The sequence below is a fragment of the Paecilomyces variotii genome (genome assembly GCF_004022145.1).
Source record: "Paecilomyces variotii strain CBS 101075 chromosome Unknown C8Q69scaffold_1, whole genome shotgun sequence".
NCBI classification, from domain to species: Eukaryota; Fungi; Ascomycota; class Eurotiomycetes; order Eurotiales; family Thermoascaceae; genus Paecilomyces; species Paecilomyces variotii.
The window spans coordinates 3,021,363-3,045,386 of record NW_021167140.1 but is presented as its reverse complement, the minus strand read 5'-3'; the positions used below and the strand labels follow the sequence as shown (position 1 = coordinate 3,045,386).

Below are 24,024 nucleotides of genomic sequence, written 5' to 3'. Positions count from 1 at the left end.
AGGACCGAAAAACAGTAATCCAACTGAAACGTACAAGAAGCACGCTAGATGAGCCAGGCAATATTGACGAGAATGGTGACATTGACTTCCTCAAATGAAGTCCCGTCAGATCCGTTTTAACGCCGTCCGGAACAACCCCACCACGGCCGATATGGACATGCAGGCCAAGCAAATAACTCCAACGGTGACCCAAGCGATGCTCAAAGTCGAAAAAGAAAAATAGGTATGGAATCGAGGCGAAAATTGGTACAATGAAAAACGTAATAAGAATCTCAACTCTACGGCGATGCCCAACCTCCAGCCACCTCAACCCATTGCGCGAGACAGCTGCCCTGTTTACCTTCGACATCGACGATATCAGTGTCACACTTGCACCTACAGCCAACACCATTCTCCTTGACAGGGTCCGGAGTAGCCCAGTATTCATCTTCTTCAATCCGCTTTTTCTCATCTTCCGTTGTCTTCTCCAAGTACGGAATGCGGGGAAGTTGTCGTGCCGGGGCATTGGCGGGACAATGCTGGATGGTGGTATGTCTGTAGCCAAAGTCGCGGAAATAGTGGATGTCGCTCGGGGAGAGAAGCGCACCGGCGGCAAGAGAGTGGATAGGAGCGTCACCCCACTGCAGAAACCAGTTAGTAGAGGTCCTCAGAAGAACACGGGAGCAAAGAAAGATGTAGGACGCACTCTTTCCATCCAGAAACCACCACTTTTATCCATCATATCGAAGAACTCCTCGTATTCCTTACTTCGGAAAAAGTCCAGACGTGCGATCTCAAAGTTACTCCAGAAATGGCACATGTTGTACTTCTCGCCCTCCATAGCTTCAGGGTCAATATCCGGAATGCTCTGGTCACCCTGCTCGGTTTGCAGGATCTCCTCTGGGAGCTTCTCTTCCTTCTTTTCTTCCTTGGGCTTGTCTTCGGTCTGTTCTTCCGGTTCTTCCAGAAACATCTCCCAAAGGCCCTTAGACTCGAGACCCTTGTTGCGCTTGTAAGCGGAGGCATAGCGGAAAATATTGGGTACTGTCTCCCGGAGCTCCTTGACGGCGATCGTAAACCCGTATGTCTTGTTATATTCGGCCATCTTCACAAAGGGATCGCTGAAAGAAAGATGTGAGTTTGACGCCAGAGTAACGGGATGACGGGAAAGAACATACTAAGTGATATCACAGAAGTACTTGATCTCTGGCTCCAAACGCCAGTACCATTCGTATTTCATCAGGAGCTCGTGCTTGTAGAAGAAGCTGCGTTGGTTAGCAGCTGGATCCTTCTGTAACGCCACGTAGCGCAATTGACTTACCCAGAGTAGAACCTGCACATGTGGTGGTAACTCTCCATTCCTCCGTACATGATAGCAGCATCACCCTGCTTCCGGATACCTTCCTTGGCGACCTCGTGGTCGACCCAGTCAGGGTAGCCCCACATGCTGCTATCGATCTTGCCAAACTCGACCGGGGCACTGGTATAGTTCTTCACCGTGTCCATGAACTTCTGGTCGAAGTCACCATCGTTGAGGAACACGTATGGATAGTGCCACCAGCGGTTGAAGTGTCGCTCGATGGACTTGATCGACTGGATAACACCATCGATCTCCTTGTTTCGGGCCAGAACCACGAAGGCGGCATTTGCCCTTGGGCCACTCGTGTCGATATTTTGGCATCCGGTGGCGAAGACCTTGTCATGTTTCTCGCTGATTTTTCTGTTGGGAGTGTAAATGCTGGTTAGTGCGTGATGTCTTTCTCTCAAGTCTATAGGACAACATAGGAAGTTGGAGACAAGTCAGACACGAACCTTATTGATGGCGGCGCGCCGGCTGGTATGAGGATTCGACCGGGGGAAGAAGGATGTCGAACGAAAAGAAGCAGAATGAGGATTATTACAAGACATGGAAATAATAAGACAAATCCCAAGGGTATCGAAATGGAAGAGTTCCCCTTTAGTCGTATCCGCCGTCTGAAAAATGCAAATCTGGGAAGAGACCGGCCCTTCTCACGCGAGAAGTCCTCGATCGACGGCAGCGCAGGTGTCGAAGGCAAACGCTTCGTAATCCGCTGTATGAAGCCCATCGGTGTCAAGCGGTAGTAGCGCGCAGGCTCTGAAAACGAAAGGGAAGAAGTGGTATTACAATCCCAGCGGGACCGGAGGCCTTCGATGGCGCAGGATCAAGTGCCGGACAAGTCGATACCAGGAAGGATGGCAGAAGACAACGTGGACGATACCGATATCTCTGGCGGAGACAGCCCTTCTCTCTCTCTCTCTCTCTCTCTCGCACCTTCTTGGTGATGTGGACGGGAGCGGAAAGTAACGAGCGGCTGGAGGAATGCCTCCTTTCCCCAACTTCCTTTCCTGTCGACCCGAGGCAGAAGGGGGGAATCCGGAAATCGATGCAACAGAAGCAGCCGTGACGGTCAGTGGCAGTACGGTCGACGGGGTGTTGCAAAGAAGAAGGACGCAGTCATGAGCTCCAAGGCGATCGGAGGGGGGATTTTCGATGGGGAAGAGGAATCGCAGAGGGTGAGCAGATGGAGCGATGGATGGCCTGAGAGATGATTTTGGGGTTCGACGGGATGGGCGCGCTCGAGCCGTCCGCGAAGCCTGCCAAGCCCAGGGATGCGCAAGCGAAAGGACTAAGGCGTTTTCCGTAAATGACGGGCAGTTACGCTGCTGGACGACGCGGATGGGCCGTATCAGACGCGTATCGTACCGTTACAGGTTATCCCTCCTATTGCCACCAGAGAGCCTGGACATGCACACACGCTGTGTGAAGTCATCCTATAACTATTTTATAATATTTAATAATATGGATTAGTTGGTTAACCAGTTAATTAATTAACCAGTTGGTTAGAGTTGATCGACGGTCTTTGCTGGTGGTTGCTTTAACTACCAGTACTCTAATGGTAAGCGTGTTGCTGCGCTCTGATTCGTATTATACAGTACATGATTCCATCCTTGGTTCATTGATATCATATGTTTGGAGTAGTTAATAATAATAATTAACTAACATAAGACCGCAGCAGAGAATCGATTCCTTCCCATCAGATTCTACTCTGTATCATTGTCCAGACTCCAGATCGATCGCCGATTCACTAACTAACTACTACCTAACTAGTTAACAACCAAACATTACCAATAATGCCGACAATACGCGCAGACTCCAACATGACCGGGCGCGGCTGCCAGAACAATACTGAAACGCCAAGATTACAGTCGCTCTTCGGGCCAGATTTGCGGACGGATCCTCCTGGTAACAACTAGAGCACGTCTAGAACCCATCTAGCGCTCAAATAGAAAAATGTTGCCCTCGACGGGGTAACTCTGCTCGTGACATGCAACGCTTCAAGAAAGGATGAGGCTCTAGTCTGGCCCAATCACAAAGATGGTAAAGGCTACATAGGAAAAACCGACAGCATCTGGACGAAACCAGCGAGGGTCGCTCACATGTTCTGAATCGGTAACAATGTGACAATACCAGCTGTGCCGTGGGAGTCTCGACCCGGGTCCGCACGTGTCCACTTCGTATCTGCCAATGTGGCCTTTTACTCGATCCACGGCGCAAGGGCTGGCTGTACCTGGAAGGGCTTGTCGAGGAATTAATTATTCCGGGAAAGGGGGGAATAATCTTGATATTATTCCAGAGGTTGCCAGCTAGATATATACATATATACACTGGCAATATTAATATGTTTTAACACAAACTCTTTCCACGGCTCAGATCGATAAGGATAGGCTACTGGGTCGTCGCTCTGCCGCATCGTGCATCGCCACCATTGCCACCAGCCATACACATCTTCTCAGGCAACATGTGGTGCAGTGATAGTCTCTCTTTCCAGTGCAGATTATCGGCTAGGTTCTCCTTCGAAGTATGGTTATCCCTGCAATCAATGACACTTGCGCTCTACGTTGCAATCTAAACAAAGGTAATGTACGTACATACATATGCTCATGGAATGTCGTCTAATGATTTACAACGGTCCCTAGACCACGTGTCGCCAGTAGTAGCTACGACTGTGCAATAAATGTGTGAAGAGCCGGGGGGCGTTCCCATGCCAGCAACAGGTGGTTAGTTGTCTGCTGTTCTGTTGCATAGGTAATCAAGACACATGAAGGGTTGCTTCCCCCCTGACACTACTGCCCAGCAACTGGAGGCTTGCATTTACTAGAAACAATGAGCTGGAGGAGTGTTAGGCCAGAGTATGGTTCCTGAGAAGTTCTGTCTGAGAATGTACCTGTAAAAGTTGCGCCACCAGATGCGATGTGACAGAGAGCGCGACCAGAATGGCCCAGATAAAACGGGATGATAATACGCCTCCCGAGGAGAGGCCGTTGAACGGTTCCGGAGCCAGCATGCCAGTGGTCCCAAGGTAAAAAAAGAACTAAGAATAGAATGACCCAGACTCGACTACATGGAACAAGTTCGTAGGACTCAATCTTTTGCAACTCCGCTTCCTTGGGACCTGCTACCATGGAGAAGGCTCGAAAGAGCAGTTGCGTTACCTATCAACACAGCATGCCGGAATCCAGCTACCGTCGAAAGACTAGATAGCCTTGCCGAACCGATTATTATTATTCTGGGGAGCCGTTCATCTACTAGACGCCAAAGAGTGTTAGCCAGGAGCCAAGTTGAAGTGCCAAGCAGCCGAACTATTATTATTGCGCTCCCTGAAGCCTCAAACGAACTGATAAAATGAAGTACCGTCCTAGATCGATCATCCGATTCTCATCTCAATAATAATATAACTAGAGCCAGTGATTTTATCAATACCAGCCGCGCCTCTGCGAGGCGAACAGCTCGCGACTTGTTTGAAGACGTTGCAGTGTGGGTTTCGACCGACAGCCGCCAGGAACAAGAGTAGTTAAAAGTTACTCCGTGCTCCATCCAGACTCCTCAATAATACTGCCGCGCCCGCCGCCTTCGACTGTCTCCGATCTCGTCAGAGAATATCCTCACCATACAGTCTGCCTCCCACGTCGTGGACAATCAGACAAACAGGAGTCCTGTGATCGTCGGATCGGTCGATGGGCTCCTTTCATACGCGCAAAGCCTTCCTCAGCTTTTATATCAAGACTGAACTCCTGCATTCCCCCCCTCTCTCCCCCCCCTTACCCCGTCAGTTGGCTTGCGAGCTCCGGTAATATGAATGCAACCCTTACTGGATCGCACGACCATATCACCCATCGGCCTCCTTTTCGTATCTGCTACGTCCTCTCCGAAGTCCCGACTTTAGCTGCTTTATCACTCGACCAGCGCTCCCACTTTATTTCCCAACGTGCGAGTATTTGACCATGAGCCAGCCGGTCCAGCTCCCTGATCGCTCGGTCCGGGCAGGCAAATCGCTCTCTCAGTCAGAAGGCTCCAATACCTATCGCAACGGCCATTTGAACTTGGACACTTTCTCCCCCGTGAACCAGAATGGAAGCTTCGAATTTGATCGAGTACTGAAGAGTGGCATGGTCTATCGGAAGGTCAAGAGCAAACATGTCAGTAACGTGTCCATGTCCTGGAGAAATCGTGCTGTCTGACCTAGTTTAGGCCTTCAAATCGTCGTGGAAAGCTGTCTACCTCGTCCTTCGCCCAAACCTACTGTCGGTCTATAAAGATGAGCAGGAAACTAGGCTGCGACTCTCCGTCACCTTGTCCGAAGTCACTGCAGTTGCGCCTATCAAATCCCCGCGGTCAAGGAGAGACCACGTCTTTGGCATTTTCTCGCCGTCCAAGAACTACAGGTTCCAGGCGACGTCGGCCAAGGATGCAGACGACTGGATTGAACGCATCCGTGCTGAGGCTCGTGTCGACGAAGACGAGGAGGCTTATGTTGCTCAGGCCAGGATGCGCGAAAGCAGAAACGGTGACGGCTTGACGACGGACAATGCAAGTGATCACTCGGATGTCGACCATGTACCGCGAGCAATTTCTCCTGATGTCGTTCGCGGTCTCTCACCCGGACGCAGTGGCTCGAGGGTGCCATACATGCAGGACTACTCAGGGAACGACGTCACCTCGTACTCAGAGTTCTCTGATGGCCCCAGTGTCGGCATGAAGCAGCGCTCTGCGACGTCTCTACCCAAATTGTCTGTATCTGCTCCTCCGGATACGGATACACGACCTCCGTTACCCCGCGACGCCAGCCAGACCAGCGACGTGGGTCTGGGAGATCCTGAGAGAGTCGTTTGCCACGGTTACCTTCAATGCTTAAGAGCGAAGAGAGGCGTGCGACAGTGGAAAAAGCTGTGGGTGGTTCTCCGCCCGAAGAGTCTTTCCTTCTACAAAAATGAGCAGGTATGAAATAGACGTCCCATATGAGTCCTAGTTCTGTTCCAGAACGGATAGCTTTGAGGTCTCTACAAATAGGCTAACAAGTTTGAATCAGGAATACTCTGTCGTAAAGCTTGTACCGATGGACCAGGTCATCAATGCGGCCGAAATCGATCCCATATCCCGCTCGAAGAACTTCTGTCTTCAAGTGATTGCCGAGGATAAATCCTATAGATTCTGTGCCCCTGATGAGGAGGCTCTTGCGAAATGGCTCGGCGCTTTGAAGAGCGTGATTGTCGCCCGCAAGCGAATCACCGGAACGTCAGCGGTGTCACAGCGGACATGACATAACACCCTTTCCTGGGGGGGTTGACACATCAGGCCTACAAGTGATGCATATTCCGCCACTCGTTGTACTATTTCCTTTTCTTTTTCTTTCTGCTTTCTTTCAAATATACCCCTGTACGACTACTACTACTGTTACTACTACTATCTTTAATCTCTAGCCATTCCTTTTTCTTGGCGCGACAACAGCATCGCAGGCGTATGACCCGGGACATTTGGCACGGAGAACGAAAATTTCTCTTCGTCAATAATCCTAAGCATCCTTATCACTGTTAGTTTCGAGGACCATTTTAAAGCATAGGACATCATCGCCGTTCCCTGGGCCATTGACGACATGTCTTTGGATTTAGCATTGTACATACATACATTATTCTATAAATTCTACCTTTAGTTCATGGCAATCACACTATCACTAATATGGATAATATTTCATAAATCCCTTCTTACTGATAAACACGAATGTATATAATAAAACCCAACCAAAGAAAAAAAAAATCAGATTCAGATTCATCCTACCAAAAACATATAACTAATATCCAGCTTTACTCATAAAAAGTAAGAATTCAAACTCCATCTCAGCAACATACTTCCATGCATGCCATTATCATTCCCATATCATATGCAATATATGTACATACATACATACATTGTACATAATAATAAACGATAAGATGCCCTAACCTACGCGACGTCGTATGTGGGGATATACATCATCCCTTACAATCGACCCACTGTGGGAAAACAGCTGTAATTTATAATAATATAAGGAGTATAACTAACGGGTTCTCCTTGCGCGTAACCTACGAGTAGGTGCCAATTAAGGAAAAGGAAATCTACCATTGAGTAAAAATGGGCGAGTTTGTCTGTGAAGTACTGTTGTATTCTACTTAAGAGGAATTATTCTGATATTGTCCAATTGATGGTTTGGGATAAAATAATATACCCGGCGACAACAACAACAACAACAACAACAACAACAACAATTTGTGATAACTTTAAACTCCTGTTGTGTTGTGTGATCTGAGAAAACAACAAAAAGAAACGAAGGCTAGCTAACTAGTTCTAGGTATCGTGGGAGTCACAAACAAGAAACGCCAAACACGCTGCACATAAAATAATACAAAAGGACCGAGTGCGCCGTCGGGAAAGAAAAGAAGAAGAAGAAAAAAAAAAGGGGGGCTCATGTTCTAAAATCTTCTGGATCTTCTCGATCTTCTCCCGGAACCGCGGTATATGTTGTAGCAGCGGCTGCTGTATCGGCAGCTTGCTCTCCAGCCTCGTGGTTCACGAGAAGGAAAGATAAGAAAACGATAGCAGCGCCAACCCAGTAGAGCGGACTGGCGTATTGATCTTGGAGGATAATCTGGCCGACAAGGGATAGAGGGATCGTCAAGCTCAGACCGACGGTGACGACGAGTGGTGTGGTTAATAGCATGGCGTAGGCCCAACATATGTCGGAGGTTAGGGACGTCACGGAGTTCACCAAGATGATCATCCACACGCGATTGGTATCCGGGAACGCGAATCGTTCGATTCCTGTAAAGTGGAGGATGATGAAGCCCGGCCAGAGCAGAAACGTATTGAAGAGTCCCACAAGTCCGAAGAACAGCTGCATATTTACGCGCGACTCGTCGCCAACCTGCTTTTTCATCACGATCGTGTAGATTCCGTATACAATCGCACTGAATGCTGCCATTGCATCCCCTAGAGCAATCTCCCCTGGGGATTTATGCGGGAATGACCCCGGGTTGGGTTCGCTGGGCGTCTGCGCAGTAGGGTCATCGGACGAGGTCAGGTCGACGCGGGAGATGAGAATGATTCCAACTAGGGACGCAAAGACACCGAAGAACTTGCGAAGGGTAACCTTTTCGACACCAATGACGGCCCCGAAAATGAGCGTCCAGACACCTAATGCTGCTAGTCAGCACGAAGACTGGCCTTTTTTTTTTTTTTCCCTCCATCCTGCATCTGACTTATGCATCAGTTTATACGTACCGCTTGTCGAAGTCAATATGGTGGTACTTCCTACAGTAGTGTATTGCAGACAAGCCATAGCGAAATAGTTTGCCTATACAGATCATCGAAGTCAGAATAGGCGAGACGAATCGGTCATATATATATGTCGTAAAAGCGCAACTTACCATAAACTATATTGGCACCATTAGCTCCATGATCAGAAAGTTCCACATATATCAACATTTCCAGAGATAACTTACCCAAAGCAGACAGAACTCAAAGCTCAATCTCGCCGTCGCCCTCAGGCCGAGCTTCCCATTCTGCTCTCTGGAACCAGGCACGGCATCTGGATCCGGCAAACTCCAACGGCGAGCATCACTGCCCTCCCCTTCCAATCTCTCGTCGTCATCTACTGCATGGTAGAAACCATGTTCCTCCTCCTTGGTATCATGCCAATCGAGCTCACCCAGCAATGACCGGATCGATTTGATATGCGAAAGTCTGCCTGTGCGCCATAACTCCCAGAAACGCTTTGTAATGATCGGGATCAACGGGAGGATAAAGAGCGACGTGTTGACATAGGTCAGGAAGAATGGTTTCGAGTATGTGTTGTCGGCGAAGATAGTCTGGATTTATCATGACACAAATGATTAACTGGTCCAGTTCGGTCACACCGGAAGGGGAAAAAAAAAGATAGATCAAGAGAGACTACAAACGTCAATTGCGATATACATACACTAGCCAGGAAATTCGACGCCGTCCACAGGACGACGACAAATAGAAGCAGACAGATACCCAATGTACGTCTCGCAACAGCGCGCCCAAGGCCGGAATCATCTGCAATCTCAGCTCCGCCTGGGCCCGGACCGCACGACATCGAGGCATGTTGCGATGAATAACGACTATGCGCTACAATGGGATCGCTGGAGCCCATGAGTGATTGCCGGGTCTCGCTACTCGGATCTATTGCCGTCATTGTTGTTGGATCTGTTTGTATTGAATAATAATATTCACTGCTCAGCAGGATATCGCGGATAAGGGCGGGGGGGTTTTGCTCTAAAACCCGAGGGAGGGACGGCGGTCAAGGTACGAAGCACATCAGAAAGTAAAAAAAGAAAGTGAGCGGAAACGAAACTGCCTTCATAGCATGCAGAACCCTTTGCTCAACAGGGTGTTCTAGGAGCTCACGGTATCCATCAAGGTAAGACCGTATTCGTAAGGAGTCCCTGGAGCTTTTCTTTTGTCAGGCACGGCGATAATGCCGCTATTCCGCCAAGCTTCTCACATCATTGATAGGGCGGTCTCCCGCATCGACCACCATCGTAACACGAGAAACGTCTCACGATGCCAAGCGAATAACCCTGTCTGCCTCGATACGGGACTTTTTCTGTTATAGCATTGTATGAAGCAGCCCTTACCGATACTAGAAGATCCACCAGGAAATCTTGTTGCCTACTGACAGAAGCACGGTCGAGTAGTTGGAATACCGAGGAATCGTAGCAGTAGAAAACCATATACTTCATTCATTGGGGGCAGCAAGTAGCATACAAGACATTCCAGACTCCCAAGAAGAACAATGACAGCCGTTTCTCGAGTAAAAAAAAAAAAAAAAGCAAGAAAACAAACCACAGACTCGTAGGCAAAAGATGATAGGAACAGAAATTCAGACGAAAGAGCCTTAAAGCGGTCGTATTATCATTAGGCCGACTGTACCTCCCGAAACTCGGATTTTCATGGACGTGCAATGCTAAAGGAGATGGATCGACGCGGAAATAGACATCAGAGGTATTCAGATCCAGACGTGCAACGGAAAGCAATCACAACCCGGTTGGCGCATCAGCAGGCGCAGCTGTCCCGGTCGTTTTCAAGCTGGATGTTGATGGGGTCATTGAAATCTGCGCCGTTGAACTCCTCAGCATCCTCCTGAGCCAGCGCGCTACGAGCGATCACTGTTTTGCACGTCAGCAGGCCAGCCTAGTCAAATAGATATCCCCAGATAACCGACCTTCGAAAGCCTGCTCCACGTTCACTGCCTCCTTAGCACTAGTCTCAAAGTACGGGATATTGCCCCTCGATTGACAGTAAGTCATGGCGCGTTTCGGCGTAATCATCCGTTTGCTCTCCTCGACATCAATCTTGTTTCCCAATACCACCTGCGATCCTGTCAGTCTGCATGGCACCCAACAGTACACGAAACTCAAGACGTCACGCACGAATGGGAAGCTCTCTGGATCTCTCGGGGCAGCCTGAATGAGGAATTCATCGCGCCAGCTATCCAGCGCCTCGAAACTCTTCGAGTTGTTGACATCGTAAACCAGAACGCAGCAATCAGCTCCTCGGTAGAATGCGACACCCAGCGACTGAAACCTTTCCTGACCGGCAGTATCCCAGATCTGGAGACAGGTTAGTTAGTTAGTTCGTCCAACATAGACAGTATAATAAGAAGCGCAGAGGTCCACGTGCCTGCATGGTCACCAGACGATCATCCACCAGCACCTCCTTCGTAAGGAAGTCGGCACCGATCGTCGCCTTGTAGCTCGCACTGAATTTCTTGTTGACCTGTTCCCCAGCAGAACGCACACAGTGTTAGAAAACGGGAAGGTCGAGATTGAGAGAGCATTGCGTTTTGATCGAAGCACGAACATATTGATTCATCAAACTGGTCTTTCCAACACCGCTGTCGCCGAGGATAATGACCTAAAGTCGTAGCATTGAGTGTCAGCAGTGAGTGCTGAATATCGCATCCATCGCCTTGCATCACAGAGCTACTGCTGACTCTGCAGCATAGCTAGGAACAAAACAAACTCACCTTCAGCAAGACCTTCTTTCTTGACGCCATGGTTTGTCGGGGAGGAAATGTGTGTGAGAATCGGAAAATGCAGAAAGACAAGACAGCCTGTACTAGAGGATGGAAAGCACCAGCGCCTGACCAACTGTCAACCTTGTGTGGGAAAGCCGGTGGGAGAGGTTTAATTATGGGGGGACAAAGTGAAGATGTGGTGTGCAGTGCAGAGAGAAACGATGAAGCTGGGATAGGCGGTGATACGGGAGAGGCTGGTGGTGCACGGGCGATGATAACATCACCTGCTCCGCTCCGCCCGGGCGGTCCAGCAAGCGGTCTGCAGCCAAACGATTATCGTAGCTATTTAAATATGTATTTATTATTGATATACTCTTGATCATCCTCCCATTTCAAGAGGAAGAAGATCCAGTTTGTGCCTCTCAGGGCTCCTCAAAGCTCGGGGCTGGCACTTCGTGTATCACGCTGGACTCGACCATGATCTCCCATACCATAGCCCCGCGTTCTTATCCCTAACTAACCGACTAGAGTATATCCATCATTCATATCGTTCGCATCCTGAATCTTCGATGGCCAACTGGCGCGAAGAGTACCTCGCCGCTCTGGGCATCAGAGATGAGCGGGAAAAGGCGAATACAGCTCTCTACGATGCCTGTAGGAAAACCTACATCATGTACAGTGCAATAACCCAAGACAATGGCAATACTCACCAAGTTCTACAGATACCCGCCTAGCAGACCGTACTGCCCGCACCGCCGCGACCACAACCCACCAAGAGCAACAACAAGAACAACCACCACCACCGCCATCCACAAGCTACTCATCAGTCTCTCCCAAGGTCCCATCCAGGAAACCCTCTGAGCACGGCCCATCAACTCCGGACGCTCTCGCGGCCGCGCGGGCCGACTTGTCCGCCGCACAGCGCTCGCGGGCTGAGCTGCAGGAACAACTATCGCGCACGAGTGCAGAACTAGACAAGTTGAAAAAGAAGAGTGTCCAAGATAGTCGGCGCATTACCATACTAGAGGGAGAGCGGACACATCTCACGCTGCGGTTAAAGGATCGGGATGCGGAGTTGAGAGGGAAGGCGAAGTTGTTGGATGTATGCGTTTCTCCAAGTCATCTCGTTTCCTTTTCCCTGCTCGTCTCTCTTACGGGTATTCATTGCTAGTCGTTCTGAAAGCTAATGTGCGGACGATGCAATAGGACCTCCAAGACGAACTGGCCACTCTCAATCTCCAACTGAACATGGCAGAGGACCGATCGAGCAAATTGCAGCAGGAAAACCAAGAATTGGTCGATCGGTGGATGGCGCGTATGAAGAAAGAAGCGGAGGCGATGAACGACGCTTCGAAATATTCATGATAACGAACTAGAGAGTCAAATAACTCCATGACGATGGCGGTCTTAGCTAAAGCTAAATAGGTATGCTTGTCGCCCCGGTGGAAAAGCCCGAGCCTGCAGGGAGACTTGCTAGGCATACCATAGTATAGATCTACTGGCCTGTTCAATGACAATATCAGTTGGACATTGCATGACTTGTTATCGGAAAAAGGACGAGAAAAGCCATCTGTAGAATGGAGTATATATGTATATTTTTATATCTCTATCATGTCTGAATATGTATCCTTTTACCGAGGGCACTCATGGCACTCTCGATCTGCCAAAAAATATATGCCAAATGTATATGTATATACAAGAACAAAACAGAGAACATAGACATGTATAGTACATTTCAGGATGAAGGGGAAAGGGTGCACTCACGAAGGCCTGCTCAATAGCCATTTGTCTAGGAGCAGATGCTTTCCAAAAGAGAAGGGGAGATTCAATAAGTCGGGTCATAACTACCCGTACTATGCAAGAAAGAAAAGGAACGGACCTGAAGCCCTAATATCAATCTCCCATGCTTCTCTTCTCTCCGCATAAATTGGTATCATCAAAACATGAAAGAAACAACCAAAAATGCAAGAATTTGCCATATGTCTCTCTAGATGTGAGATATGCAGTGAACTGTGTATATGGGTTCGTTCTATGCAAAATGAACAAGAATCGAGATAAGGCGGCATATCTTATCCCATACTCTCCACAAATCGCTTCAGGCGCGAACTGTCTTTGGTTGCGATGAAGTATGTGCCACCGACATCTGTCCAACTGACACTGTCAGACCAGTAATTCCTCTGCTTAACTGACAGCAGATTGAGGGGCGAATTGAGATTGCGCGACTGGATCTTGTGGCCCGCAGGGACGAAGGATTTGAGTGACACGATCTGGCAGCCTTCCTTCATGTCCAGGAAGTGATTGACTAGTTTATCGTTTAGCTGGGGCGTAAAGGCCTGGTTGTTGATCAGGACCACATCCGCGCGCTGCAGGACCTTGGCGATACTCTCTTCCTTAAGAAAATCGCCGCGGACAAGATGCGTCTCGCCAGGGGCGATGCCCCAGAGGCGACACCGCGCTTTGAACTCTGCCTCTTGCAGCTCCGCGAGATCACACGCGTTCTGCATCATCTCACAGCCCCAGCTTTCACACCCGATCTCCAGAGCCGCCTGCAGCACGACGTTGGCAACACCAGAACCTAGGTCGACAAAAACCTGACCGGACTTCAACTTGGTCTCCTTGAATATCGTGCTGATGAAGCGCGGCAGAAGCTCTCCATATACATTATCGGTTCCGTTCTCGTACTGCCTCAGCGACTCGACTCGCGGAGAGACTGTTCGCGAGTACGTCTGAGTCAAGATGCGTTCGACTAGTGGGAGAGTGAGCCTCTGAATGGAGTCCAGATGCTTTGCGATACTGCCATTACGCTTCAATCGTTCGACGATACTGTTGTAATCGGAAATGGCGTCCCTGAAATCACTTTCCGAACCATGAGCCAGAGCGCGCCTCACACGACGCTTGATCCCGGTTGAGTCGTTATCAAACACGTCCCGCTCATCGTCGGGTACGTAATTCTGGGAAACCATCTCAATAACCTGCACGATATCGTCGAGGGGTCTGAAGTCGTCTTTGTCGCGCGGCACAATGAGCTGGTATCTGCAAAAAAACCCTCGCCGTCAGTTTCCAATCTTATCCCAATTGATGAGCAAGACAACAGATAACAGATAACATACCTCTCTTTCTGCGAAGCACCGGGATACTGCAGCCAGACGTCCACCGGCTTGTCCGTCTTGTCGAACGCCCTCTTGAACTTCCCTGGCTTCTCCAACGACGCAATATCCGCAGCATGCACCATCCGGAAACTCTCCTTCCCTTTCTCTGAAAACATCTCCGTGTCTCTTACCCGCCGGTCTGGATCAGGCTCTGCGCTGGCGCTCACTCTGGCCCTCTTCCGCACCTCGAAAGACGTGTCCGTGTCGCTGTCATCGTCATCGCTGGATAACCGTTGCGCAGGCGAGGGCCGCTTGCGAATCTTTCCCGCTGTACCCAGTCGCTTCTGGGGAGTATTCTGTCTCGAATCCCCGGACACTGGCCGCGCCTTTGACTGTCGCACTGCGCTTCTGGAGGAGGCGGCAGGCGCTGGCGATGCGGCAGCAGACGAAGTGCGCGCCGGAACGGCTGGCCGAGTCTGCGTGACAACTTTGCGGATCTGGGGCTTCTTTGGCTGAAGGGAAAATCCTCCTCCCTTCTGTAGGTGGTCGAAGAATCCCATGGCGCACAAGGAACGGAGAGATTGTGCGGTGGGAGCTGAGCGACGGAGACGTAAGAATGTGAATCCTATGGTGGAAACGCCGGCAACAAGCGCATGATAGGAAGGTAATAATAAACCTAAGTGAGAGAATGACAGACGGCACGAAAAAGAGAGTCGTGGAAGAGACCGGAGGGGCCGGTTCGACAAGCAACGGGCAGGAGAAGAGACGGACGATAGAGTATATATTTGACTGATTGATTATTATTATTAGTTCTGCTCGACGCGAAAACCCGCCACGCCGGCTCCACTCGACTTTGTTCCCCCGCAGCGCCACCGCCGTGGCTCTGGATATCTCATCCTCCCCAATTGGCTTCGTCTCGTCCCTGTATCGAGCCAGTTCGGTTCCTGTGGTAAGCCACAGGGCGAGATCCGGGTCTGCGGGGTTATTCTTACGGTATATTAGGCAGTCATCCAGAAAAGACCATATGGTAGATGCCATTGGACTCGATGTACATACATACATACTACTAGTATACTCATTTTTGGTATCATACTCAACAACCAGACCAGGAATTTTATATACAGGAAAGAACAGTGACTCCTTCACTTGCGCTTCTTCTGCGCCAGCCTCTTCTGTGCCCGGATGTCCTTCTTCATACGCGCGTCCACGATCTTGTACTTGCCCTTGACACCCTTGGGACGGCCAGAGATACCCCTGTTGGCGCCCTTGGCGACCACGAGTTTGACGTTCTGCTTGGGCTTCTTCTTGGCTGCTCTGCTCATCAGCTTTGCGATCGTCTGCGCCTTGTCTTTCTCGCTGAGGGCCTCGTCGTCGGCCAGCAGTGCAGACTTCTTACGCAGCTTCTCTAGTCGCTGCGCTGCCTTGAACTTCTTACGTCCCTTGGCTTCCATGACCTTCTTGATGGGCCGGGCGTTGATGGCCCTCAGCTTCTCCTTGATGGCCGCAGCAGCAGCTTTCGTGATAGGTCGGTTGGGGCGGCTATGTTTCGACTCGTCATCCAGGAACCATTCAGGGAGACCGTCGACGTCGCGGAAGGCGTATTTGTTGAAGCCATCGTCCACAACATCCGTCGTCTTCCTCTCACCCGTAGCCATCTGCTGGGCCAATGCCATAGCCTCAGCAGTGATGATATCGATGTCTGAATTCAGAGTCAGTCAAATACGAGAAAAGAACAGTATGCAGAGTGACTTACCGAGTCGACCATCCTTTGTCCGGGGGTCCTCCGGCTCCTCTGGCTCTTCATCGGATGCAAAGCCCTTGGAGTCCTCTGCCCACACATCCTTCGAAGGTTTTGAGGACTTCTTAGCGGGCACTTCGTCTTCATCTTCACTGTCATCATCTGACGCGGCCTCCTGGGTATGATTTTTCTCCTGCATCTCGACGGCACTGTCCGCCTCCTCCTCAGATGATTCGATGTCATCCTCGTCTTCTACACCTTCGAAGATGTCCTGGTCGAAGAATAATGCGGCTTTGTTAGACAGATGCGCGGACTTGGGAACCCGATCATCCGTAAGCGCGACGCCTGAATCAGAACCTTCTTCATCATCGGAGGCGTCACTGTTGCTTTCACCAGAGTTAGAGAATCCTTCCCATTCCTCTGTCTCAAAGCCCTTCCGGGCCTTCTTTGCTCGTAGTTTGGTATCCCGATCCTCCCTACGTTCCTGATACCGATTGTACAAGGAATCCAGTTCCCTTTCCAGAAGATCTCCGTCGTCATCTGATAGCTCCTCCGCCGAGTCGGACTCGTCCTCTTCATCGTCGCTCAGATGGACAATCTTTCCACTCGTAATCTTGTCCTGGGCGTTGTTTCTCTCGACGTGTTTCAGTGCGAACATGGCCTCCTCGCCGGTGGGACCGACCTGCTCCATACCGATATCCATGGGAGTGGTCATATGCATCTGCATACGGACGATTTCCTTGCGCTTTTTCTCATTCTCCTTCCTCCTTTCTTTCCTCTTCTTCGCATTTTCATTGTCGCGAAGTCGCTGGAGCTCCTCCTGGATAGCTAGTTCCTCATCCATGGGCGCGATCTCGGCCACTTCCTCCGCTTCGGCTTCCCCAGGCTTGGGGCCCTTCTTCACAGCAAGACCAAACTTCTCGCGAACCTTCAGACGCCATCGCAGGAGGTTTCGAAACTCCTTCTTGCCCAGCACTTTCAGATCCTCACAGCAGGCCTTGATCTCGTCCGTGGTTTCCTCCAACCTCTCCAATGTAGCAAGCGCTAGGTCGCCACTCGGAGTCTGTTGGAAACTCAGCTTGTTGTATGTACCTAGAATCGCAATAGGATCCGTAGTGTTGATGAATTCCGTCACTGATATCTCCTTGTGCTGGGTGTAGTCGCCCTCCTCATATCCATCTCTCTTGCGCTTCTTCTTTTCGGGATTGAAGACCTTAGCCTCGTTGTTCGGTGTCGGAGCCGCAAGTTCAGCAAAAACGTGCCTAGGATCGAGGAACTTGGGGTCAAGGCGCTTCGGCGCCTTGTAACCACGGCATACGACGAAGATTTCCGCAGAGACATTTCGCGACGAGGGAGGCTTCGTAGCTTCGACCGATACGAAGAGCTGCTTGAAGACCCAAAGCAGAGGGTTGTAATCCTTCGATCGGAACACCTTTGTCACGAATGTACCACCTTCGACCAAAAATTCAGTGGCAAGCTTCAGCGACTGTAACACGAGCTCTGCCTGAGAGAAAGCATCCTGCACCCACGCAGTACCGACGTTAGGAGCACCATCGTGAAGCACTGTATCCGCCTTCCAGGTCTTCAGGTGTTGTCTGATCGTGGCACGACATTTGTCCGTGGTGATATCGCTCTGGAAGGTGATGACTCGCGGAATGGGCTTAATGGGAGCCAGATCGACACCGACGATGATACTTTGAGCAGGCATGCATTCTGCAGCTACTTGACACCAAGACTACATAACGCATCGTCAATTTGCAAGAAAACAAAGTTTAAAAGAGGACTCGTATGCACTTACTCCTGGCGCAGCACAAAGATCCAGCAGGACCTTGCTCTTCTCAAGGAAGCCATACTTCTTGTTCAGCTGGATCAGCTTGAACGCAGCACGTGCTCGATAACCCTTCTCCTTCGCGAGCTTATACCACTTATCCAATCGACCCTTACCGTGCTGTTTACCTGTTAGCTATCGTAGACCCCGGGTCGCCTTGCAGCACTCGAACGTACCTTTTTCTGGATCGCCATTGTGAAACCCGGGGACCAAAACGGTCACGATCCGGTTGGATATGGGGAGAGATCGGTATGGCTCTCGCCGTTGACAGACCCTCGATCCCAGATGTTGACGTGAAGGGGTTGTATCTTGAAGAGTCTAGGGATCTCCAGGAAAAAAAGTTGTCGGATCGCTTATCGGTCTGGTTGGTCCCACTTGGACCGCGGAGGATGCAAATATTATTTTTTTCGGGCGCCAAGAGTTCAAGCCTCTTGTATGCCTGAGGCAGAAGGATATCATCTCGGGCTTAGAATATGGTTGTTATTAGATGTTTAGAACAGAAGAGGATGAACTAATTCACTTTTTAATGCATATGGCTACTCGCAATTTACCAGATCATTGCTGCGATGTTAATGCTATTTTCCATCCTCCTCTTTAACAACAACACCAGTCGGTCATTATTCCAGTCTGCTTCACATCTTCTGCGTACATAAATACACATCCCGGCCTCCGAGAACAACCACAGACAAATCAAAACTGAGAAACGAAGGTAGCTGCGGCATCAATGATCTCCTCCTGCTCCTTCAACCATCCAAGTATGTTACCAGCAGCGTAGATATCGTGTGGCACGTCCGGGACCTCTAAATACTCGATCCGATTTCCTGGGATCGCACGCATCTTCTCTGCGAATCCCCTGATACTATCACACAACACCTCCGCGCCTCCCGCCTGTACGAAGATTGGCACGGGAGTAGCGAACGGGTGCAAGGCCGGTGACAAGTAAGGGTCATCCAGACGTATCTGGTCCGGCGGTGCAATCACGCGAGCACCCCAAGCCATCATCGGTGCATCGCAATAGTCAGTCTGACAGTTTCGGTTCTCATTTATTGCACGCGAATCACCCTCTAAGCTATATTCGACAGAGGGCGAGAAAATGAGACAGGCCTTTGGTGGTGGGAGATCGGCGAGAATTTTGTTGTCTGCATCCTCTGCGAGGCAGCGCAAGAGAGCCACCACTACAGTAGATCCAGAAGAATCTCCCGCGAGTACGATGCGTCGAGGTGAGATACCTAGTGTTTTGACAAGGTAGACGTATGCTGTTATTGCATCCTGCATGGGGCCTGGATAGGGCGTTGGATTATCGCGACCACCGGCAAGCCGATACTGCACCCATAGGGACCGGGTGGTGTTACCCAGCTTTCTGTTGAGCAAGTTGGCGACGAAGCCGGAATCCTCCGGTCGTCCTGTAAACCAGAGAAAGGATCCTGAGTGGAAGGACAGGATTACAAGACTGCTGTCATCGTCCAAATTCGAAGCAGACTGGTCCTTGAAGGGGGTGTCCGGGTACCACGTCCCAGCAATTCTCTGTGGCTGTACTTTGTCGCTCAGAAACGGACGAGGATACACGTCCGACTCAGCTGGGTCAATGAAAACCCATCTGTTACCAAGCTTTCCTGGTTCGAAGGTCAGAGTCTGTGAGTATCCCAACTCGGTCATAATGCGAAAGGCGAATTTAAAGAGCTGCGTTGAAAGAGCTTGGCGGTATGTCCATTTCCTATTCTGACGTAGAGAGCTTGGGATGTAGTAAATGCTGTAGAAAAAAGAAACCAGCAGGAAACGAGGGATGGCGATCATGAACCAGATGGCGAAGCCTGGCTGTCGAGTCCTCCAGCCATTTGGTATTGCATCTTCATCTGCGTAGGCGCAAGCCATGTATCAAAATACAGCTGTCTCTTGCTATGTGAAACGTCTGTAGGTAACTTCGTAGAGGATGTTCCTGTAGAGCTCCCACGGACCTTTCTAATAGGATCGGGACTAGGATAATACCATCAGCAGGCAGCTAAATAAAGATCTCTAGGGTAGAGAATTAAGAAGCCAAGCGTCGCTTTGATATCAACATGGCTGAAATGTGATAGTAGGAGACCTGTTTCGGCTTGGGGTTTGCCAAACATCAAGTGCAAATATTGGGGGCCAAATGTCTGCAAAGGTTGCATTTTGACGCGTGCTCGTCAGCTGAACTAACAAATGCGACCGAAACTCCATCAACAGCCATTTGTTGCTAGTCAGGCTAGCTCAGGCAGCAGCAAACCTGATTAACACCAAGTCTTAACTACGCGGGCCTGCAAAAAATGTATGCATGTATTACGAATGGAATCTTAACCATAGTACGGCTGAGCAAATCATTTATATGAGCAGAACAGACTAATCGCGAGGAAACCGTACGAAGAAAGAACAAAAAAGAGGAAAGATGAGGTGAGAGAAATGACCACACCAACCAGATACCTTTGACAAAACCGCATCATAATCGATACATAACACATACAACATGATCATAAAGCCAGCCCTCCAGTCCTTTTGAACGTTTGAGAAGGGTATATCCGACATCGATTTCCATCTGCCTTTCATACGAGAAAACAACAAGAAGTGTCGAAAATCATCAAGTTCATTCATTCCACCCGTATACCTCCATGCTTGGGAGGTTTGCCTCGCATACCTGTCCCTCTCCTTCCAACCTTCAATCCATATCGAGATCCTATTGTCAATGGTATACCGTACGTAGATTTCCCCATAGGTCCAGCCCAGGGGTGGAGTTCTAGTTCGGTTTGCACAAAGAAACTTCTTCAAGAGACGCCTATTCTCAAGAAAGCGGGTCACTGCTGATGGCCAGCTTTTAAATCGGCATGAGGAGGCCGTTCTGTGGTGGGCATTTCTTCCCTATTAAGATTCTGATAGCCAATCCTGCTGGAACATATACAGACAAAGTAGAATATCCGAGAAGTTCGTCATTGTTGGGGAAATGCGGTCTGGAAAGCACCTTCGATCTCGTCTGTACGAAAAGGTAAGCTGTTAGCAAAAGATAGCCAGGAGGTGGATAATACTGACCTCTCATGCCGTCTAGTGCCTCAAAGGCCCTGGAATAATTCTTCATTGCCCCGATGATTCGTTCAAGTCCGCTCCGTAATTCTTCGACTAGTCGTTCAGACGATGAATTGTTACCGCCTTCGGAGTCTGGAGAAAGCTGCTTCGCAACGCGCGTTTTGTAGAAGAGCATCAACATTGCATAGCTACTTTGCATCGCACAACATGCAAATGACGGCATCGTGCGAGGCAGCTGAGTGCGGGGATCTAGCGAAGCTGGGTCTACGTATTCTTGGGAGGCCGATGGAACAGCAGACCCATTCTGCTTTTCCGCCGAGTATAGTGGTCTCGGGAACGGTAGACTCTGAAACATGCGCGCTATGATCAGGGCAGCCCGCAGGCAAACCTTTGCTGAATGTTGGCTGGTGAAGGGAAAGCCGGTTTCGAGGAAGGAGTATTGCGAGCCCAAAGATACAGATCCTGACGAACTCGAAGAATCTGACGGCGAAGGGGCATACTCCCGTGCCTGAGGACGCGGAACGGGTTCCATACTGGAACATGAACAAGACAGTCGACTTATACCGCTTGGACGCCTGTTCAGGTTATAGGTCTTATCTGTCTGGGCAGGGTCGGACTTCGCAGCGGCAAGGTCGCAGTGCTTCTTAATGAAGATGGGAATGTCCGAGAATGCACGGAATCGATGGGTCTTGAGATGTGCACTATAATGCCCTTTGTCAGAAATACATGTCTCTTCGAGACTGATGACTTGTACTCACCTCGATATCTTGATCCTTGATATAGCTCGTATAGAATGTGCAGTCAGTGCCTCCGACGGATCTTCGTAAAGCGAAGAGCGCGGGCCGCTTGGAGGAGTATTTGCACGTGCCATTACGGAACTGGCCCAAGCATCGAGTTGCTGCATTCTGTCACAGATATATTTCATGTTCGAGCGAGATCTCAGGCATCTGTTCAGATCAAGCGTGAATTGTGTCGCTGAGACCAGCACCTGCTGCGCTTGCATCAATATTGACCAGCCCTATAATAGATTAGCTGGAGCAGTAGCATAGAGAAGCATATTGGAGCCGGTTACTACCTCGGGATCCGATGGAAAACTGGGATAAGGAGTCACGAAACGAGGGTCGTCGATGGTGATCGTTGGTGGCTATAGTTCAGACTCGTGTCAGCCCATGGTCAGTATGAGCCACGAAATCACCCAGACTTACAGCTATGCCGGAAATCGAGCTTTGAAGCACGCAGTAGTACTATCGAATGTTTAGCATGCCACCTTTGTAAAACAAGGAACAATTGTACGGTACAGTCATCCACCATGCCCGCCGTCGGGCTTCTGCGAACTCGTCATATTCCTCCCCCAACGAGTGTAGTGACATATTCATCGCCAAGGTCAATGCTTGTCCAGCCCTGTATTTCATCTTGGATAGATTCCCGCGCTGTGCATACTCATATGTACATAATACAAGTAGCGCAAGAATACCTTCGAGTTCAACAGGCGTTTTAGGATGGAACGGCGCTCTGTTTATGATAGGCGTCTCATTCGACAAAGCCTGAGAGGGGTCAGTGGAAGAATCGATAAGTTCTTGGTCTGCTTCGATGCATGTTATTGCTAGCCCGGCAAACTTTTGCGCATATGATCTTCGAAGTAGGACTGAATTGGCAGACGTCGGTTCCGGATCGTCTGGATGTGGTACGAGAGCTAATATAGCGGAGATAGCAAGGCTCAAGGGAGAAGATGGTTGATACAAAAGAGAAAGCTCTTCCGACAAAGCATTAGCACTAGAACCTAGCCCATTCAATGGGCGATCAGCGTAAGGAAGGGCGGCTCTTGGAGGCAGGATAGGAAAGTAAGCATGGATGAAATCATAATAAGCGTTCAGTCTATGTAGCCAGTTAGGACTCTGACTCGTGAGGTTGATGATGCGTTGCTCACATATCTGGCTCACTGCCGTATGCTCTGACCATCGATGGCTTCGGGGGCACCGCAGGAGCCGGTTCCATCTGGACGTGTGGATTTGCTCCGTCGCCTGGGGCGAACAGGTCTTCAAACATCGACTGGACCTCAGTTGGGAAGTCAAGATGCCTCAGTCCAGCTCCAGGCAGAGCCAGTGGGTCGATCTGGTTGAACATCCCCGCCGCTGTATCTATATCAGCATTTAACGCATCCAAAAGAGCGATGGAGTCTAGCCACTCAGGACACATACATTCATCGAATCTGCTGACTGGAATAGGAACAGGATTCCAGGACGCATCTTGCTGCACAGTCGTAGACGAAGGAGGCACTGTGGATTTCTTCTTTCGAGGCCCTCCTCGTTTGCTGGGGAGATAACTGCACTTTCTCCCCTTGCTCGCGCACTTTCAAATATATAACAATTTTAGTACGTAGATGGCATAGAGAAATGACCTGCCGTCCATCAGGATGACATGGGATTGGCTACACTTAATAATAAAACAAAAGAAGAAAGGGGTTAACATACGCTGGAGCATGTCTCCTTCCCATCACAACGCGTTCTCGAAGCGCGACTGGATGGCAGTGTCAGCGTAACGGAGCAGAAACGGCCGCAAGCACAGAGCAAATCCCCCCAAAGCGGAGCTCTGGTTAATACATTGTTCAGTGGATAGCTTACCAAGCCAAACATGCTACTTTCACGGGCGGTTTGGCGAACTTTTTGCGAACTACTGTTGGCGCCGGTTCCTTGGGTTGTGTGACCGGTTCATGCTCATGCTGTTGGGTGTCCTCCAGTCCCATCGTGGATCTCCTGTCTCTCTGGGTCACAGCAACCCCGTGATCCCGCGCGGAGGTTCAAAGGTGAGCCCTTCTGAAGATTGGATGGACAAGACGGAGTCGGGGAGAAAAAGCAAGTCTTCCCTATACTCTGTCCCAGCGATGCATCGTTTCACCCCAAAGCCTCGGAAAGAGATATTTTCTGGGGGGCGTCTGAGAATAATCTGCTCAAGCTCGACGACTGGTCCGATATAGAAAGT

At 49.9% G+C, this 24,024-nt stretch overlaps 9 protein-coding genes across 9 annotated transcripts; 2 read left to right on the top strand and 7 right to left on the bottom strand.

Moving 5' to 3' along the window:
* Positions 1–45: 45 nt before the first annotated feature.
* On the bottom strand, positions 46–2,237 carry C8Q69DRAFT_39004 (nucleotide-diphospho-sugar transferase). The gene is made up of 5 exons (XM_028627636.1): positions 1,792–2,237; positions 1,301–1,699; positions 1,158–1,244; positions 686–1,100; positions 46–620 (listed from the first exon to the last, which is right to left on the bottom strand). Exons 1-5 carry the CDS (start codon positions 2,064–2,066, stop codon positions 279–281), a joined length of 1,518 nt encoding a protein of 505 aa, XP_028489512.1. The 5' UTR covers positions 2,067–2,237; the 3' UTR covers positions 46–278.
* Positions 2,238–5,080: 2,843 nt separating this feature from the next.
* C8Q69DRAFT_38911 (PH domain protein) lies at positions 5,081–6,674 on the top strand. The gene is made up of 3 exons (XM_028627633.1): positions 5,081–5,478; positions 5,531–6,277; positions 6,369–6,674. The coding sequence occupies exons 1-3, from the start codon at positions 5,284–5,286 to the stop codon at positions 6,597–6,599; spliced, it is 1,173 nt and encodes a 390-aa protein (XP_028489511.1). The 5' UTR covers positions 5,081–5,283; the 3' UTR covers positions 6,600–6,674.
* An 873-nt stretch (positions 6,675–7,547) lies between these two features.
* Positions 7,548–9,776, bottom strand: C8Q69DRAFT_452715 (integral membrane protein). The gene is made up of 5 exons (XM_028629585.1): positions 9,291–9,776; positions 8,815–9,180; positions 8,740–8,745; positions 8,594–8,666; positions 7,548–8,506 (listed from the first exon to the last, which is right to left on the bottom strand). The coding sequence occupies exons 1-5, from the start codon at positions 9,528–9,530 to the stop codon at positions 7,779–7,781; spliced, it is 1,413 nt and encodes a 470-aa protein (XP_028489510.1). The 5' UTR covers positions 9,531–9,776; the 3' UTR covers positions 7,548–7,778.
* A 457-nt stretch (positions 9,777–10,233) lies between these two features.
* C8Q69DRAFT_38780 (putative rab small monomeric GTPase Rab7) lies at positions 10,234–11,721 on the bottom strand. The gene is made up of 6 exons (XM_028627629.1): positions 11,364–11,721; positions 11,198–11,251; positions 11,018–11,113; positions 10,768–10,947; positions 10,560–10,707; positions 10,234–10,503 (listed from the first exon to the last, which is right to left on the bottom strand). The coding sequence occupies exons 1-6, from the start codon at positions 11,391–11,393 to the stop codon at positions 10,391–10,393; spliced, it is 621 nt and encodes a 206-aa protein (XP_028489509.1). The 5' UTR covers positions 11,394–11,721; the 3' UTR covers positions 10,234–10,390.
* Positions 11,722–11,828: 107 nt separating this feature from the next.
* On the top strand, positions 11,829–12,859 carry C8Q69DRAFT_38825 (putative autophagy protein Apg16). The gene is made up of 3 exons (XM_028627631.1): positions 11,829–12,008; positions 12,077–12,456; positions 12,561–12,859. Exons 1-3 carry the CDS (start codon positions 11,924–11,926, stop codon positions 12,717–12,719), a joined length of 624 nt encoding a protein of 207 aa, XP_028489508.1. The 5' UTR covers positions 11,829–11,923; the 3' UTR covers positions 12,720–12,859.
* A 450-nt stretch (positions 12,860–13,309) lies between these two features.
* Positions 13,310–15,246, bottom strand: C8Q69DRAFT_38776 (histone-lysine N-methyltransferase, H3 lysine-79 specific). Its single transcript, XM_028627628.1, has 2 exons — positions 14,465–15,246; positions 13,310–14,387 (listed from the first exon to the last, which is right to left on the bottom strand). Exons 1-2 carry the CDS (start codon positions 15,001–15,003, stop codon positions 13,424–13,426), a joined length of 1,503 nt encoding a protein of 500 aa, XP_028489507.1. The 5' UTR covers positions 15,004–15,246; the 3' UTR covers positions 13,310–13,423.
* A 12-nt stretch (positions 15,247–15,258) lies between these two features.
* On the bottom strand, positions 15,259–18,203 carry C8Q69DRAFT_512544 (putative AdoMet-dependent rRNA methyltransferase spb1; the record flags this gene model as incomplete). The annotated part of the gene is made up of 4 exons (XM_028633295.1): positions 15,259–16,142; positions 16,197–17,916; positions 17,980–18,129; positions 18,186–18,203. 4 exons carry the CDS (start codon positions 18,201–18,203, stop codon positions 15,586–15,588), a joined length of 2,445 nt encoding a protein of 814 aa, XP_028489506.1. The 3' UTR covers positions 15,259–15,585.
* Positions 18,204–18,646: 443 nt separating this feature from the next.
* C8Q69DRAFT_452698 (Alpha/Beta hydrolase protein) lies at positions 18,647–20,118 on the bottom strand. Its single transcript, XM_028629584.1, has one exon. It carries the CDS (start codon positions 19,879–19,881, stop codon positions 18,700–18,702), a length of 1,182 nt encoding a protein of 393 aa, XP_028489505.1. The 5' UTR covers positions 19,882–20,118; the 3' UTR covers positions 18,647–18,699.
* Positions 20,119–20,785: 667 nt separating this feature from the next.
* Positions 20,786–23,923, bottom strand: C8Q69DRAFT_38695 (C6 zinc finger domain protein). Its single transcript, XM_028627627.1, has 10 exons — positions 23,667–23,923; positions 23,517–23,562; positions 23,244–23,394; positions 22,973–23,177; positions 22,344–22,920; positions 22,251–22,289; positions 22,121–22,189; positions 21,804–22,063; positions 21,052–21,746; positions 20,786–20,995 (listed from the first exon to the last, which is right to left on the bottom strand). The coding sequence occupies exons 1-10, from the start codon at positions 23,786–23,788 to the stop codon at positions 20,952–20,954; spliced, it is 2,208 nt and encodes a 735-aa protein (XP_028489504.1). The 5' UTR covers positions 23,789–23,923; the 3' UTR covers positions 20,786–20,951.
* Positions 23,924–24,024: the final 101 nt, after the last annotated feature.